Here is an 18,496-nt window from a genome sequence, read left to right as displayed (position 1 = left end):
AACTTCATTATTTACTGAAAAAAAAACATACAGTTAAATATATAGAATATGTGATTTGTTGGATGCAAACTAACTAGTTAATTATGACAAAACTTATTTTATGTATTTTCGAAAACCTCACATATCCCACAATGTATCTTTTGACTTCAGTATCAAAATTAGAGATGCAACTTTAAAGTTCGTCACTTCTGCGAATTTATATTTATACTTGATGACAATTTGTTTTGCAACGAAATGACTTTTGTTGGTAATAAGGTGTCATAGAATATATATTAGGTATATTAGCTAAAATACGTACTACCGTTACAGATAAACATTTGTATGCTTTGCTTTATAATTGTTAATTACTTCCCTATATTCATCATGGTAATATCAATTGGACAACATTTAGCACTACAACTTTAAACCTCATACACATACTCTAAAACAATCACACGATCGCTCCTCACATCCTTTCCTTTGTAGGTTAAGTGAATTGTCTTTGAGTTTGTATTCTATACATGTATATTGTTAAGCGCTGTGACTTTTATGTATTTTAATGTCTTTTGTATCGGTTGCCCCCTTTCATCAAGCATTTGCTGGTAGGGACACCTAAATCATTTGAACTTGATTTATGATTTGCTCAAACGAATTGAATTAGATTGAATTATACTAAAATTGAACCTTTCCCGGTTGTTCTATTCTGTATAGATTTAGCAGATAAAATACCTGTATGATCTGTACAAGATAAATTGATTTAATGAAAAAAAAAATAATGAAGATAGGTGTGGGAGGGTGTGTGTGTGTGTGCGTGCGCGTTGGAGCTATTGGACATTTTGGATGCGCACTGTGGATGTACGTGACTGTGTGAATTTGAAGAAGGGGGGGGGTGCAAAAACTGGGGTGAACGTACTGCCACTGATGTAGCAATTGAGTGGGACCAACACCCCCTTCGGTGGGGTCAATTGCCCAGGTCTTAATAACAGCTGACCCGTAGGATAATCTCGGTCATGATGTCAGCTCTTCCGAACCGCGAGCTCTCGGCTGTGTCCGCATATCTGTTTATTCTGTCTGTTTCTATTTCCATTCAAAGAAAAGCTAAAAGAGTAAAATATTTACAATGGTGTCGCAAAAAATGTGAATAACGAGAGACACAACACTACGCAAAATCACTGAAGATGAGAAGAAACAAAGTGAGACAAAACGAGGTATTTATTGATGTGAAGTCTCCATCTAAACATCAATATTTACATAAACATGATAAACATGCAATAATCAAAAGTGATTAAACTTGTCAATGCGAGGCTCCGCCATGGCTGTACAGAGCAGAGGGGGACAGCTAGCCCCTGACATTTCAAAAACTAAATCTTTTTAATTGAAAATTTTCACAAAATTTACCAAAAGAGTGCACGAAATCCTAAATTTTTAACATTAGGAAACTAAAAAGCTCGGTCGCATCACTCTCTTGCTTTAGCGTTCTTTGATAAATTTCATACCTCTGGCCCACCCCCCCCTATTCCAGGAAATAATTTCTGCGTATGGTTAATGGGCTCCACTGAATAACAACAAACAATATTTCATAAAATGGATATCAAATATCAATAACAAGTCAACATGGTCTAGATATACCCCAAAGGGGGTGGGTGGATGTGGGAGGCAGGTGAAATCCTACGAGAATGAAAGAATTTGAAGAGAAAAAAAGAAAATCAGTCTACCATTTTCCTTTGCATTTTGAATTCTGAAAAATTAGTTTTAACCAGTTTTAACGACATGACTGTTCAAAATATCAAATATATATCAAGATTCAGGAGAGATTATTTATTATTGTCATGACCTACATCCATTTTATATAGAAATATAAAAAGATGATGAGAACAGAAGCCAATGACTTCGAGCAGCTGTTCAAGAGTTTGGAATATATTTTTACTCAGTTATCTTTAGGATATCCAACTTCATCTCTAAAAATAGTTCCATATAAATTATGGAAGCAATGGATGTATCGATGAGACATCGGCGGATCAAGGATTTAATAACTGAGGGGGCTCATAGGGGGAGAGGGGTATTGGGGGTCGTTGATAAGAAATGACTTCACTGTCACTGGAAAAAAAGTGACAAGCAAAAATCACAAACGGGTTAGCACTTCGGAAATTTTGTATTTTCCCCAAAAATCAGAAAAAATGGGTAATGACTTGAAACATTATCATTTAGGTCTTCAACATGCCTCCTAAAAAAATGAATAAACAAAAAATGAAGAAAAAAAAACTAAATGAAATGGCGGATCATCCAGGGGCTAGTGTGCCATGTTGCCCCCCTCCCCCTCCCCCTGGTTCCGCCTCTGAAATGAACGTATCATTAAGATTCGCATGTAAACGAAAATTGAATCAGGTCCCCGAAGATGGAAGATTTAGTGGAGGTATATATCGCAAGAAAGGAATGGTCATTATTGGATTAAGGCGGACTATATTGCATCGAAATCACTAGATTTTGTCAAGTATTATACACGTGGGATCGGAACAATATTGAATCAATGAAATCCATGATTCAATTTCAGCATACGATTCTTCCTAGTAATGTAGTTTGTAATCGTAATACAGGTCTGCCTTCAGAAATCATCGAAATGTCACTATGAATATTGAAGAAGGTTTTCGATCTTCAAAGAACATTTTACCAAGTCGAAAAAAATATTTGTCTTTCTATGATCATTATGAATGTAATATCTGTTTTTATTTGGCAAAAATCGCTTGTATGATTATTACAATGGTGTAAGACAATGAGCAGGATACAATGACATATATTAAATAGAATATATTGCCTCTTTATTCGTACAGGATTTAATGAGATAGACATCAAAATAAATAGAAAGAAAACATATTACAGGAAAAGAACTACCCCATTCGCAAATATACATTTATTGCCATTGCATCCATAAATAATGCTGATAATATAATCATAAAGTTAATATCTCTGTGATAATATGATCCTTATACATTTGCCCAGTATGTTTTTTTCATTCATTTGTCGAGTCCTTGAGCAGTTTCAATGCTGTATATGCCTTAAATAGCGCCACCTTTCACTCAAATGATTGAATATGAAAAAGCATTTATATTTTATAAGCATCATTTCTTACTTTCCACTATTCAACAAAAAAAAAAATCCAAAGGGGAAAATGTAAATATATCTTGTATCTTTCATGAGTCATTGCAAAGCTTTTAATCGGTATAAATTGTGTATTCTTTAAAAAAATTCACGTTGACGTTTAACGATAGTTTTATGGTATCAGTATCACGACTGCGAAACCTATAATTAACGGTATGCATCGCAATGTCGTCACACACGTGTATCAATTATCAATAAAGTCACCCAATTCCTCGGGGAAATCACACAGACAATTGCACATCTTTACCGAGGCATGGAACATGACTACATGTTGCTATAAATTTTATCGTTCCAAGATGACGTCATTCCGATTCAATATCAGTAAAACGATTCACAGGAACTGGTTGCTGACCTCTGCTAACGATCTGAATATGTAGTGAAACAAATTTACATTTATCATGTTTAAACCATTCTGACGACGCTGAAATTTAAATGTCAGGTCCATGGGTGTCGATCACGGGGGGGGGGGGGGGGGATGGGGGGGATATATCCCCCCCAATATTTCAAGTGGGGGGGATGGCCTGTATTATCATCCCCCCCAATAATTTAGGGTAGAAAATTTATAATAATGATGATGAAAAAATGAAAAGTTTGATCATGATGATTATAGTGATGATTATAGTATGCCATCAATCCTTTTGTTTCCCTCGCAATTTGTGTATATTGTTATTAAATAAAAACATTCTTTTCCAGGACTTTTAAACAGATGGGTGGAGGTTCAAGATGAAAATGAATGAAATGTTTATGTATATGATATTTTTTAACACATGACATAAAAGGACCCCGACGAAAAACAACTTTTGTTAATAGGGTGTTCCATCCCACCAGTGGTAATATGATCATATTTTAACAATTTTTTAATAATTGAAATCAATTAATGGTTTCAAAAAGAATAATCATTCATTTCTCTCTAAAGCGTATCTTCGGATATGAACATCGGAAGTTTTTTTCATGTTATTCTTGTTGTTGTTATGGATTTGAATAACTAAACTTGATTGATTTTTTCTTATTTTGGCAAAAAGAAATCTCTTTTGAGTTTGGAAAGGGATGACAGTTTTGCATTCTATATGAGCACACTCATGCGGTACGTAAATTTCATTTTAACACATATATTAGCTGATATTACACACTGATGGTTCAAGAAAATGTTGGAGAAATATCATAACATGACAGTTGAGTTTTTATTGTTTTTGTTTCATGCACTTATAAAGCATTTAAAACATGTTAAAATCCAGGGTTAAAATCGTCCAAGGAATGACGGTAAGCCCGATGGCACATGAGAAGCCACACAGTTTGTAATTTGTGCTAGTCTTAATTTGTCCGAATCTGCATTTTATCATCATGCATTAAGAAGAAAAAAGATATTGCCAGTCGGGTTAGATTTAAGAGAGAAGTTGTATACATCATGCTCAATAAACAGATCACTTTGTACATGGTCCAGACAATTTTTGTCATTTTATCTTTCGTATGAGTTAAGAATAGGCTTACTTGTAACACAAATTGAATTTTCAAAAAAATTATATAAGTACAGTACACTGCAACAATGAAGGAATTTCCAATAACACAGTGGCGTAACTACGGGGGGGGGGGCATGGGGGGCACGTGCCCCCCAATCAGCTGGCCAGAAAAAAAAACTGGGAAGAGGAGAAAAAGAGGGAGAAAGGAAGAGAAACGTAGTGGGAATGAAGAAATTATTGTTCATTATAATGTTATATTATAATAATTAATAATGTTATGTTATAATACATAAGAAACATTTTTTCATAACTTTATTTTGCTCAGGCCTAGATGTCTTTATTGTTCCCGGTACTCGCATTGTCTGTTTAACGTTTTTAAGTCAATATACACCACATATATTTCCTCGCACTTCGACTTATTATTGTTTGATGTAGTGACATATGGTTCTTTTTCATGACTACTTAATGTGATTGCCCCATTTTAAGGTGTTAATATAAAACATTTCCTGTCCTTGCTTACGTTCGCACTAGTAGATTGGTGAGATATGTCTGCTCTTCATGAATTCCTAAAATTCAGTCTTTAAAATGTCCCTTTTTCTGATCTGAATATCAAAAATTTTCAGCTCGCGCTTCGCGCTCGCATCATTTGTTCAGTGAAATACGTATCGTATGGTCTTAGTGAATTCTTACAAATAGGCCTTAGAATGCCTCTCTTCAGGTCTGAATATCCTAAATTTTCAGCTCGCGCTCGCAATATTGATGAGTGAGATGCGTATTATCATGATTACAATTACTACAAAAAGTGCTTCATGTGTTTAGATGTAGCAAAATCAGCAAGCGCTTTGCACTCGCATTAGATGACTATGGTGAGATATGTATACTCTTAATGGATTCCTAAAATATAGTCCTTAACATGTCCTTGTTTGGGGTCAATATTTACAAAAATTTCAGCTCGCCCTTCGCGCTCGCATTGTTTGTTTAGCGAGACAGGTATGTATCATGATTACAAAAATTTGCTTATAATGTCCTTTTTGGTCTGCATATCAAGAATTTTCAGCTCGCGCTTCGCGCTTGCATTATTTGAGCAGTGAGATACATATCCGTTTAATGACACTGTCCTTAAAATGTCCCTATTAGGTCAGTATACCTGGCAACTGAGCGCGCTTCGCGCGCTCACTAAGTGACTCACAAATTTTGCTGGTGCCCCCCCAATGCCGTGACTCACGGTACGCCACTGCAAGAACACCATGCATATCAATCACTCCCAAATGTCCTAACTTGTGATTTTAGTGGGGGTAATGTTGAAAGATCCCCATCCACAAGAACATTTGTGTCAATCATCCCCCCCCCCCAACCAAGAATACCGATCGACACCCATGGTCAGGTCAGTCCCAAGTTGGAAGAAAGGTACGCATTCATTTTCAAAATTAGCTTTCAGTTATTTTAGACTTAACAAACTTTGCCTTTCATGAAAATACATGCCACTTTTAAAGTACATTCATGGAGTGTGAAGGATTCACTTATTCTTAATAGTTCATTCGTATGAACATTATAGTTCATTAATGCAATTTATGGTTTAAAAAGTTGACAATATGTTATTTAGTAATTGGGAACGGAATAGATATGTTCAATGAAACCGATTAGGCCTGCTTATTAAAGTATCCTGCACAATGTTTTGTAAGTACTCTTTTATGTCAACTTATTACCCTTTTAGTTTGGCAGGGATTGTAAGAACTAAATAGTAAGAAAAAAAGAAAGAAAAACCCAGTGTTCTACTTGTAGAAACAATCCTCAAATGTATTAAAGCTTCTGTCGACACTGATAATTCATATCATCTGTAATAATAAATAACTTCACGAAACATTATGACTGTGATGTTGTCGTCACACGTCATTCACCAACTGTTCCCATCTTGTAAAAGTAAGTTGGCATTACCTTTTGAACTTTTTTTCGTCGAATGATATAAACCCAAACTGTAATCTAACACATGTATAGTTTGTATAGTCGAATCAATAGCTCAACATTCGCAAAAATGTTTTAAAAGTGGTATCTTTCGACATGCGATTGGTATCTCCTGATATGAAGCTATTTGTTTTCATAGCAATTACAGGATATAAATCATTCGTGACAGTTATGTAGAAAAACAAATAAGTTTCTTTTTTTTCTCGCATTCTTCAAAAACCAGGACCCAGGACAGCGAACAAATTTTGAGTTAACTTCAAGTTGTATTTGTGGTATTTTTCTGCAGTGCACTTTCTTCATGGTCAATAAAAAATATAAGAAGTGTTCTTTGTATTCATCTTCAATGTCATTTTGAATACGAATTTCTTGAATTCATTTTTGTCAACAAAGAGATAATATGCCTGGAATCCAAACCTACGAGCTTTTCTTTACTGTCACGGTACTGTCGTATAACCTGTATATCATTACATTCAAGAATTGAAGGACATAATATAAACAGATAGTAAATGAATCGCATGATTTTTTTTTTTGGGGGGGGGTATCTTATAAATGTTATTGATAAACTTTTTAAATTATCTATTTAATTCTCAATCGAAAGTAAGCAAGATAATTTATTATAAATAAATAATAATAATATAATATAATATATTGCGCACATATCCACCTTGTTAGGTGCTCAAGGCGCTCCTATATTACCCGGCTAAGCTAGGCGTTCACAGCGCACACAGCTTCTCGAGGAATTACTTCCTACCGGTACCCATTTACTTCACCTGGGTTGAGTGCAGCACATTGTGGATCAGTTTCTTGCTGAAGGAAATTACGCCATGGCTGGGATTCGAACCCACGACCCTCTGTTTCAAAGTCCGGAGACTAATCCACTGGGCCACAACGCTCCACTTTAATATCCACATCCGGAGGATTTCAGGTCAAGCGACAATAAAAGATGATGATGGAAATGATGATGATGATGATAATGATGATGATGATTATGATGATGATGATGATGAGGATGATGAGGATGATGATGATGATGATGACCGCCGCATATGATCATATAACATGCAAGGCGATTAAATGCTGATATATGGAAAATAAACATACATGTAAAATTATGATAGAGATGTAATAAAAACTTTACAACTTTCAAAAACATACATTGATCCAGAAATATATGGAGATTTTCTTTGGGGTATATTTTGAATTCTCTATTTAAAGTTATAACTGCCAAAAAGGCGATATTGGCCTAAACCAGAGACACAATACAACTATTAAGACGAGTTAGTATTATGCGATAATGGGATGTCTGTATCTAATAATTTGAAGATGAAACAAGTAAAAAATAGTTCTCATAGTCATTTTGCTTCTATTGGGATGACAAAGGACCCAATATTTTTTAATGAATACTTAGAAAATGTACTTGGCCCATACATTTATAACTTTGGAAATATGAAAATTTGTTTTGGAACCGTACATAAATGAATATATTTGAGCATGGCTATACGCAGATTTTTATTTCCTGGGGAAGTGGGAAGATTGGTAAAAAAAAAAATTCTTAAATTAAATTGAAAGATTTCGTGCATAGTATTGGTGAATTTGGTGAAAATTATTGCGAAAATTCGGGGGATGCTTCCGCCCCCCCCCCCCGCTGTATTTGAGTAAATCGGAAGATCAAATAAGGAAATTACCATACTAACAACTAATTAAGTCATTTGAAATTTTTTAGACTTAGTATTATTTTTTTTTATTTAGTTTTCTGAGTCGTTAATTGTAACAATTCTTTCCCAATTCGTTCACAATTAAGTTTAACGAGAAGAAATTCGACATTAGACTATTGGGAGAATATTTCCTTTTGGTTTTATTACAACAGTTGATTCAAATCCATAATTCTGTGGAATAGGTCATGATATTTCGAAAAAAATAAAAATATTCCCAAAACACTACCAGGTATTATCCCCGCTGTGAATTTATGACGCGCAGTCAATCATAAAGCGGAAATTATCATGTTGATGTTTCTAAATATAGAACTAGTTCTATGAAAGTAATAGGGGTGATGACTCTAGGGAGAAAGTTTGAACTTGGTTAATATATTCAAAATATCCAGCGGCACGTTGGTGGACGAATTATGGAACGATGAATGACTCAAGTTTGGTGAAAAACAATATGTTTGCTATTTCCCCTCAATTTGACTAATTAAAACGTGTCAAGGAAATTGATTCTAATCATTTTGATACTCGTCTCCTCATTGAAATAGTAATTATTATCCAGTGGATTCCTCTAATCCTGTAATAAAGATCAAGTTAGTTACCGATGTAAAGATGAAATTCAACATTACTTTAGAAAAAAAACTAAAAACTTTGAATATACAAGCGCCTACTCGCAGATCATAAAAATATCTGATATTCATAAACATGTTGTCCCAGATAGAAATGATAATTGTCTCAGGACAGTGCTTGGTCCCGGCAATTTTTAGACTTACTCTATTAATGCAAATTCCCCCCCCCCAAAAAAAAAAAAAGAATTCAAATTACATGCAGCAGATCATTTATTTCAGTTGTAAAATATATTAGAAAAAGACTGATAATAGAATAAGATCGCCTTTGTAACTAGCTCGGTTGCCTCGCTCGCTCGAACATGATATATATTATGCAACTTATGAAAAGGTACGGCATTTTATTCGAGGATGTGCAAGCTCGATTGCTTTGATAAGTCTCAGATCCGTCAAAGGGAATGGCCACGTTATTTACTTATTTTTGTTTGTTTATCTATTAATTAATCAATTTATTTATTTGTTTATTTATTTATTTATTCATTCATTTATTTATTTGTTTATAAATTAATTAATCAATTTATTTATTTATTCATTTAATCATTTATTTATTCATTCATTTATTTACTTTTTTAATCAAAATATCTTTATACATGTTAAGATAATATTTACACAGGTCATATTCATATTATATCGTAAAGTCCCAACATTGGCTTGTAAGTATTGGGAATCGGCAGTCGGTCAGTTGCATAAAAGTTGGGATCAGAATAAGTACACATTTTAAGATGTGTTGAGCTGTAAGTTCCATCCACTTCGGCCCTGATGTCATGTATTTATTTCGAAACTATCCAATGTAAAGCTTTTATGATTTTTTTACACAAAATATATGTGTCTCCCCAACAAGAATAGTTCCCCTTCAACATGTTTAACTTGAGAAGAACATAATTTTTCAACCGTTATCAATAAGTAATTTGTCTACCCCTGCACCGATTTTTGCAAAATTATGCAATAAATTAGCCCCAAAGATGCATTTTTCAGTAATTCAATTGCCTCACACAAAGTCTGGTATCAGCATAATGTAATTCCCTACCAACTGAATCTCGAGTTCTGACTGACTTTAATTCCGTGACAACCATGCGCAGGCTTGCATCCTATAAGGGGTTTCAGCTCCTGTACATGTATGATGACGGCTGGTGAGACATGGAGGGGGCCTATAGTGCCCGAGGTTTGTTTCGATACAGGACCGTCCATCATTCATCAACCAAACACGTGAAGTCAGACAAACACACCCCTCACATCACATGGGTAGAAGCGAATTCAAGTTCAAGATCTTTTATTTCTTCCATCTCTTCTGGGAGAATGAGACATTGATTTGGTTACCCCACCAGAGGAACTTACCCAGACGTGTACCACCAATTCGCTTTGAGCGATGAAGTTCTGAACGCGTTCACACCAACATTGGAGATGTGAGGGGATCGCATGAAATTTCAGAATCGTTTTTTTTTTAATATAATCTATGTCCGAGATAATAATTATTCACACGCTAATGGACGACACATGAACCGAAATCCTGATCGAGAAGTATTATAATGTCAATATCGGTCTGAAATTTCAATACTGGGCGCAAATTTAAAGGTTATACTGTATAATTGCTTCATATGGGATACATTTTTTTGTTTTAACCATTATACTTATGATTATAATATTCATTTTATTATAAAGGATGAACGTAAGATTTTACTTGTGTTTTGTTATGTTTGCTTTTATAGGAATTGATACAGAAAGCCGCAGGCTGCATAGAGTCATTAAGTTAACTTTTTGTCTGTTATAACTGGCGGCGTTCGAGTGGTTATATAATTTATATGGTTTTTAAAGTCAACTGTTTGCACTTCGTCATGTTTTCCTCATTGCCAAACTTCATAATTATATGAGATGATAAAACATAATATTTACCTCCTCACCCCTACAATCTAATTTTAGAATTTTAGGCCTACATGTTACAGCATTTCTTTCACGCATTGCCATGTGAAATAAATATAAATTGTCTACCGGAAATAATAATAATAATAATAATAACATTTGTAGGGCGCTTTATACTGGTGTTTCAAAGCGCACAGGTTGGCAGATTATAATAATATACAGTCAATCGGTGGGGGAAAAAAAAATATGTACAAGAAGAATAAGACAAGATAGTGAAATAATGATAAATTAGATAAATAGTAATAATAAAATATTTTGGTTTATCCACCTAAACACAAATTAATACCTTTGTTATCAGATGTCATGCTTTGCTCGGGAAAGGGGACCTATATCGTCAAAACTTTTCCCATTTGGGATGGGGATCTACATAATATATCGTCAAATCTTTTCCCTGATCATTTGATTCGAAGTATTAAAGTCAAACTGCTATTTCTCAGGGAGTAAATTGTGTATTTAAAAAGTGCATTACACAGTCTTGAATTTGTCGTGTCCTCTCTTATAGGTCGCCTATTCATCCTAATCATTAATTAATCAGGAAATTTATCTGATAAAAAAGGACCTTGACTTTGCAGGAAAAACAGGAAGGAATCGTACACGTTTCATTAGCAATCAGCGTAACAGATTCATCTTCTGGGGCCCCCGTCTTACAAAGAGTCATGATTGATCTAATCTATCTCAAGTATGGTAAGCCAATGGTGTCTCAATTACATGTAGATCCCGAGGATCTAAAGTTCGATCCTTTCGCATTCTAGAAGATGGCGTCACTCGATTTCCATAGTTAGACTTGATTATATTATATAAATCGCAAGGTTTTTATGAAAGGTTCTTTAGAAATGGAAAGTTATGTTTGAAGTAGTTTGGATATACCTGAGGACGTATATACACTAATTAGTAAAATAATTATCAACATCTGCTTAATGAAATATGTATTCTGAAGGGTTTGATAGCATCATTCTAGGACAAGAATAAATTTAACCAAATCGAGCAACAATTTAAGAAATAAAGAACTTTTGGGGATACACAATAGGTAATTCACCATCAACATGCATATCGACATAATTGTTCCACAAACTGAAAAAAAAACTGGTCGTAGAGTCACGCATAAAATAATTCATAAGAGTTTTCCATTTATCACATCATATTCATAATTTAAAAAAAAGCCATCATACTTGACCAAATAAGCATCTGAACCACATCCTATGCCCTCTGTCAGTTTCAATAATCACGCCAGTTTTAAATTAATCATTCCGAAATTACTCCATCATTAACAATGTTTGGAATTTACTACTCTGTGTAGTCATGGTAATGCGAAAATTCGATCCCCTGCCAGCTGACATGCACCTCTATTAACTTAGTAAATTAGCTTTAAAAACACGAAGCCTATAACCCCATTAATCTAAATGGGTGATACTTATAATGATTAATACCATGGCTCCTTTTTATGTCGAAAACAAAAACAAAAACAACGATACACGCGCCAGTTGTGAACAGTGGTCCCCGACTATACGCCCAACAAATTCACATTTTTTAGCAATATTTATAATAATAAAAACAAATTGTAATGAAATTTGATATCTTCCGAGTAACCTCATTTTAATGGCAGCTTTCTTAAAATTTAGTACAATAAAAATGCTTAGATTTCTGTCGAATTTATGATGCATGTTTGGAAATATTTTCACTCGAACAGATGAATATTAAGGGTTCATGATTACCTCTTTATGCTAGTCCTTTGTGAGGGAAATCATCTATCCCTATCACCAGATAACAGAGGCATAATGAGCCAATTTATTATTATTTGGGGGGTATATGGCGTATCGGGCGAAAAATTTTGATACAAAATTCAAATTTTGTGATAGATTTTGACATAATATTTAGAAAAAATATTACATTTTACCCATCTCTCTTTCCTTTTTTTTTCTTGTTGGTAAAAAAAATTGGGGGCAAGCCCCCCATTCTGAACGCCACTTACTGATGATTGCTGCAGCAAAGTTTGGAGGTGCTCTGAGCAGGAGCCCTAGTACCGATGGAAAAACCGTTTTAAAACATCTTTCGTCTTCTAATGGCATGAAGGATTTTATATAACTTTTTTTTCAAATGTCATTCTAAACTGAGGAGCCCACGGAAAACCAGTTTGTGGTGTGTGAGCAGAAGTGTAAAATGGGCTTCCGAATTCGCGCCTTCTCTTCTCACTTTAATTTGTTGATTATATCTGTCACTTAAATTGGAAAGAGGTGGTCCATAGAAAAGGAAACACCCACATGAAAGAAAGATAGATTAGACTCGGTGATAAATGTTTTGCTAGAAAGTTGGCCACAGTTTGGCGTCGTTTAACTTCGAACATGTCGAACGAAATTGCTTCTATCCGCACGGGGAGCACTACCAGATCAGCTCTACCGCGCGAATAAGAAGCCCAGTTGCGAAGTTGATGTTGGAGAGAGCGGAGTGCGTCTACCATCTCCAGGTTTCTGAGCAAAAAACAATCGTCTGCTCTGAATTCTTCTTATATGGAGCAAACACAAGTTGGAATTAAAGTATTCACTCCGAAAAACCCCATTTGTGAGATTCTGTTCCACAGCCAACTAGGGATTGTTGGAAGAAACTGAATAGATCTCACCATTCTTGTCTCCTACACGATGAAGTATTTGCTTTGTTCTCCTCACAGTTCTTGAGTAATTTTGGAATATATTCGAACTTCTACACCATCAACCAGAATCTATCTTTCGAAGGAGATCTTCCTTGCATCATAAAGCTACACATTTATTTTTTTATGATCTGATCGGGACCTCGGCATCATGTCAGCGTAAGTGATGATTATTATTCTGTTTTAACATTTTTTTTCATTATTTCTGTTTAGATTGTCGAAAATATCTGATTTTAACAGCATTTTATACTAGAAGATAACGATTATATTGTTGCAAGAGGGGTGTGATGCATACGATGTTAATGTGTAACCCGTTTTGGCTCAATTATAAGAGATGGAGGAGGGGAAGATTGAGATGATCATTATGGCATTAAAATATTTGATGATTTCGATGTTCGCTCTGGATTTTTCATACTGCATATATACAATATATTTTCTTTGTATAGGTACCGCATTACTTTGGTAAATATGTCTCATTATCGTGTCATCCGGACAGAGAAGTCGCCAGAGTGTTGTGATAGAAGAGAGAGAGAGAGAGAGAGAGACAAAGAGGGGGAAGGGGCGGCGGCGTCTTTTTTCATTAATTGAATTATAGGGGTGATATACAGTTTCGCAAACTTTACCTCTATTTTGTTGTTTCTTCTCCTCTCTTTTTTTTCTTTTTTATATGTTTCCCCCTCTTATTTAAATCTATATTACTTGAAAATCAAAAGGCGGGTGGGGGGGGGGTGCCCATTGCCTCTTGTCTTGCCGCCCCTGACCTGGAAAACATTTAATCATATCCATGTACACCCTTTTCATCTTTTGTAAGTGGAAACCAAAAGTAATCTATACTATACAATATATAGGATTCTATTCCCAGGTCTTGATTTAAGATTATTTCTCTACCAGTTTTCGATCCTTAAAAAAAAGCTGTTCGTGGTTGTAGACCTGGCTGCCTCAGTGTTGCTCTCGGGCTGAACAATGAATGAACAAATTAACTGATAAATAATAGATGAAATCATGATATAGCAAATAAAGAAAATGAGTAAGTGAATAAAATAATCAATTTGTTTATTGAATTGATCGATAAATGAATGGAAAATAACAGCATATGAAATTTATTAAATAGATTAATGATCGAATGAACGGATAAATCAATTAAAATAGATGGGAGAGGTGGTTGTTGGAAATGGAAGGGGGTCAAATGCATAACATTTTATATACAGAATTTGATTCGTCTGCAGTCGGGGCCGTGGGAACGAATTTTTTACTGGGGGTACTAATGTAAATTTGACAAGCCAAAAAAATAAAGAAAGAAAGAAAAGAAAAAAAAAAGGTTTTACCACAAAATGAAGGTTACTTCGGTCCCGAGAAATTTGACAAGCCCCCCCCCCCCCCAGAAAAAGGTTTTCACCACAAAATATAGGTCATTTTGCTTTCATTTATCAATTTTTTAATACCTATCCAGAATACCTGGGGGTGCTGCCTATGGAAAATAATACACGCAGTACCCCCAATGAAAATTTTTGAGGTGCTTCAGCACCCCCAGCACCCCGTTTCCCAGGGCCATGTCTGCAGGAAAAAAAAAACTTGCTGAATCCACCTCGCAAACATCAAATCCACTGATCCAGGGACTAGTGTGTGTATTTTCGACATTCGACAGGTTATGATTATCAACATTGCAACACTGGTAATGGCATGTCTCTGTTTCAAGGTTTCTAAACGTGTGAAGAGTTGAGCAATAGAACCTTACTGAATAAATCATTTTTTCTTTATTTTGAACACGACATTATTTTCTGAACCTGTTCTGTTTTATATATCCCAGGCACTCGGCCGCATGTTCCACTCACTATACATCATGCATAAAACAGTGACTGCGTATGAAAATCACATTTCGCCTCTATACAATTATGATTTTCATCATCGCATGTGGGGCTGAAATTTGTATTTGATTTACATCAAATTCACCTGACCCTAGGTAGCACTTTGTTCCTAATAACCCTGTCTGCATGGGGTGGAAATAATGCCAGAAACTGAGTGATATATCTCAGAACGGGGATGGAGACAATACCAATCTCACAAGTGTTGTTGAACGCAAAGTGGGAAATGATGGCTTGTAGCCACTTCGTCTAACATCCATTGGTCTAATTTCCAGATCGTGTATAAATACATTAGAGCAACTTTCAGTTTGGCCTAATCATCACTTGGTCTAATCAGACTTAGTCTAATACCCCTCTGTGGTAATTATCTTCTTGTCTAAATAATAAAAATCAAATGGTCTAATTGACATTTCGTCTACATATTCGATGTTCATCATTTCGTCTACTCATCCATGGTCTACTCATAGTTTGGTCCATTGCTATGTCATCTAACAATAACCAGATAGAATGATGAGCAGTGTGAGGTCAAGTGGGATTTGGGCAATAAACTGGTGGTAAACAGAATAAACCAAGTACTCGTTAGAAGAAAAAATATAGCCTGGACCCAAAAGAGTTTATTCCGGATGAAGGAACCTCATTGATCTGGAAATTAGACTAGGTGTTTTTAGACCAACCGGACACGGTTGAACATTCTCAAAGTGATGTGTATGAAGCCGTCGAACCAAAATATGGACATTATGTCCCAGGCCAGCTGTATATTTATACATTCTATAAATAGCGGATATGGAATCGGTGCCATATCAAAATATTCGTTTGAATCCATGGCAATGAAATTTTTCTGTCGCTCCTGATATATATTTTTTTATATGATGAGATCAAAGTGATGAATGTCACATGATGTGCACCCCTGCCACGATAATATTGGTCTCCTCAAAGAATCATTTTCCCCATCGCTACATTAAAGTCAGAGATAATACAATAGGGGACAAAGACCCTCATTTTTTTATTTGAATAAGTCACAATCCCAAATACCAGCCAAACATGGTTATGAATATCTTCCTGTCCTTAAAGGAGAATGAAATCCTTGAAACCAGCTAAATCCATATCAAAGAGAAAAATCAAAGAATCATATTGTTGAAAGTTTGAGGAAGATTGAATGAATAATAAGAAAGTTATGAGCATTAGAATATTGAGATCACTAATGCCATGTAGATCTTCCCATTGGCAATGCGACCAAGATCTGTGATGTCACACACGTACAACTCCCTCATTACTTTAGTACTTATTTCACTTATATTCTCACTTTTATAGAGTCTATCACAAGGTGAGGTGTTCTCTTTATATGAGAGGACAAGTACAGAGGTTTCACAACATTATATCATTGATGAATCGTTTGTCATATGATTAGAATAAGCAAAAAGAGATGTTTGGGGTATATTTTCAGTTTCGAAATGGGGAGAGTTGTTCATTTGTGATATCATAGATCTTGGTCGCATTGCCAATGGGAGGATCTCCATAGCATTAGTGATCTCGACATTCAAATGCTCATAACTCTTCTATTGCTAGTCCTATTTTACTCAAACTTTTGTTGATCTTATTCTTAGATTTTTCTGCTTTCACAAAAGCTAACTTGCTCCAAGAGTTTCATTCTCCTTTAAGAACCACCGTCGGTATATAGCTGGATGATAGATATTCGTTATTGTTATTTGTTATTGTTTGTTATTGTTTTCTTCCAGCAGACTGTCCTTTTGGTCCATTTGTCATTGAATGGCATCCCCAAAGTAGGAAGGGAAAGTTATTATTTAAAAAAAAACTTGAATTGAACTTTTCCGCTTTATCCCGAAAACGGAAACTACTGAATAAAGAACAGCCTACTCTCATCATAAACCTACGAAATAGGTTTTGAAAACGCGTGCGTGGTATCATATCAATAATAACGTAAGCTTTACCAATATAAAATATGAGTGGAGCGCAAATTGAAAGATAAAGGATGACCCAGTCTTACATGAAAAAAGTGGGGTTTTTTTCTTCTCTTTTTGTTAGGGGCAGGGGTGATCCCCGTGTATCATTTAGTGTACCGGTCTAATCAGCTGTCATGCATACATAGGTGTCTATCGTCATGATCTTTTATCGTTGTATCGACAAGCAGTCATAAAGGTATCGCATGGACCTCTTTGAATTCCCCCATTTTCATCGATCTTTATTGTTCAGTCTCTCAAAACAAACATCATGTTTCAATTCGAGAGAGCCTTGGATGCTTTCAAAGACCTTCCAAGATAAACATTCTTGTTGTGTCCATTGTTCACACTGTCTCAGTAACACCTTTCACCATATTTACAGAAGCAATTATTTTCGATGATGTTCTCTATATCATCACGAATTGGTGTTGAGGAAACCATATATGGGGTAATCAACCTTCAATCACAAGGTATATAGTTTTGGGCGGGGTTCGTTGATAAAAATGGTATTTTGCTGATAGGTCCACTTCGTCTACGTTCCGTTTGGTCCTTGGGTTTGGTCTTATCCCGAATGTTCTAACGCTGCTACGTCTAAACGGTCTACTAACCATCTGATCTAGTTACCATTTAGCCCATTGGGCATTTGGTCTAATTTCCACAAGCTGTACCCTGATTTCGTCTAATATCCTCTTGGTCTAGCATCACTTGGTCCTAATGTTCACTGCAAAAACATTGGTGTTAATGTGAACAGCCATGGCGTAATTTCCTTCAGCAAGAAACTCATCCACATTGTGCTGCACTCAACCCAGGTGAGGTGAATGGGTACCCAGTAGGAAGAAATTCCTTGAATGCTTGAGCGCCTAGGCAGCTCAGCTAAAGCCGGGGTAATAATAATAGCAGGGTCCACTGGTAGAACAGTTTTCGAAACTGAAGTGGCTACCCAGGGTAAATATACCTATATTATTTTTATTATTATTATCTGCATGTATCAGAAAACACCAGAGAAGTGCGAAAAGAGCACCAGTTTATAATCAAACATGCGTGTATGTTGTTTTAGCATTAACCTGTGTAGTTTAAGGGCCTATCTGGTGTTACAGTCTAGAACCAAACTGGTGCTGTTTCAACACCTCTCTGGTCTTTTCCTTTATAGCTACTAGGCTGGTGTCAAATTAACACTAAAGTGTCTGTTAGGTGGCAATTGATCAAATCCTCTTATTACCATGACTACGCAGAGT

At 35.4% G+C, this 18,496-nt stretch overlaps 1 protein-coding gene across 1 annotated transcript in view; it reads left to right on the top strand.

Annotated features, from left to right (window-relative positions):
- The first annotated feature begins 12,899 nt into the window (after positions 1-12,899).
- The window catches only part of LOC129270070 (cytoglobin-1-like), a 79,089-nt gene continuing 73,492 nt past the window's right edge, over positions 12,900-18,496 (top strand). The window contains exon 1 of the mRNA XM_064105755.1: positions 12,900-13,600. Coding sequence (XP_063961825.1) covers positions 13,593-13,600 — 8 coding nt within the window. The 5' untranslated portion in view covers positions 12,900-13,592. The remainder of the gene's footprint in view (positions 13,601-18,496) is intronic.

The sequence above is a fragment of the Lytechinus pictus genome, chromosome 10, assembly GCF_037042905.1.
Source record: "Lytechinus pictus isolate F3 Inbred chromosome 10, Lp3.0, whole genome shotgun sequence".
NCBI lineage: Eukaryota > Metazoa > Echinodermata > Echinoidea > Temnopleuroida > Toxopneustidae > Lytechinus > Lytechinus pictus.
The sequence above is the reverse complement of the archived record's forward strand: the minus strand, read 5'-3'. Positions and strand labels throughout refer to the sequence as shown.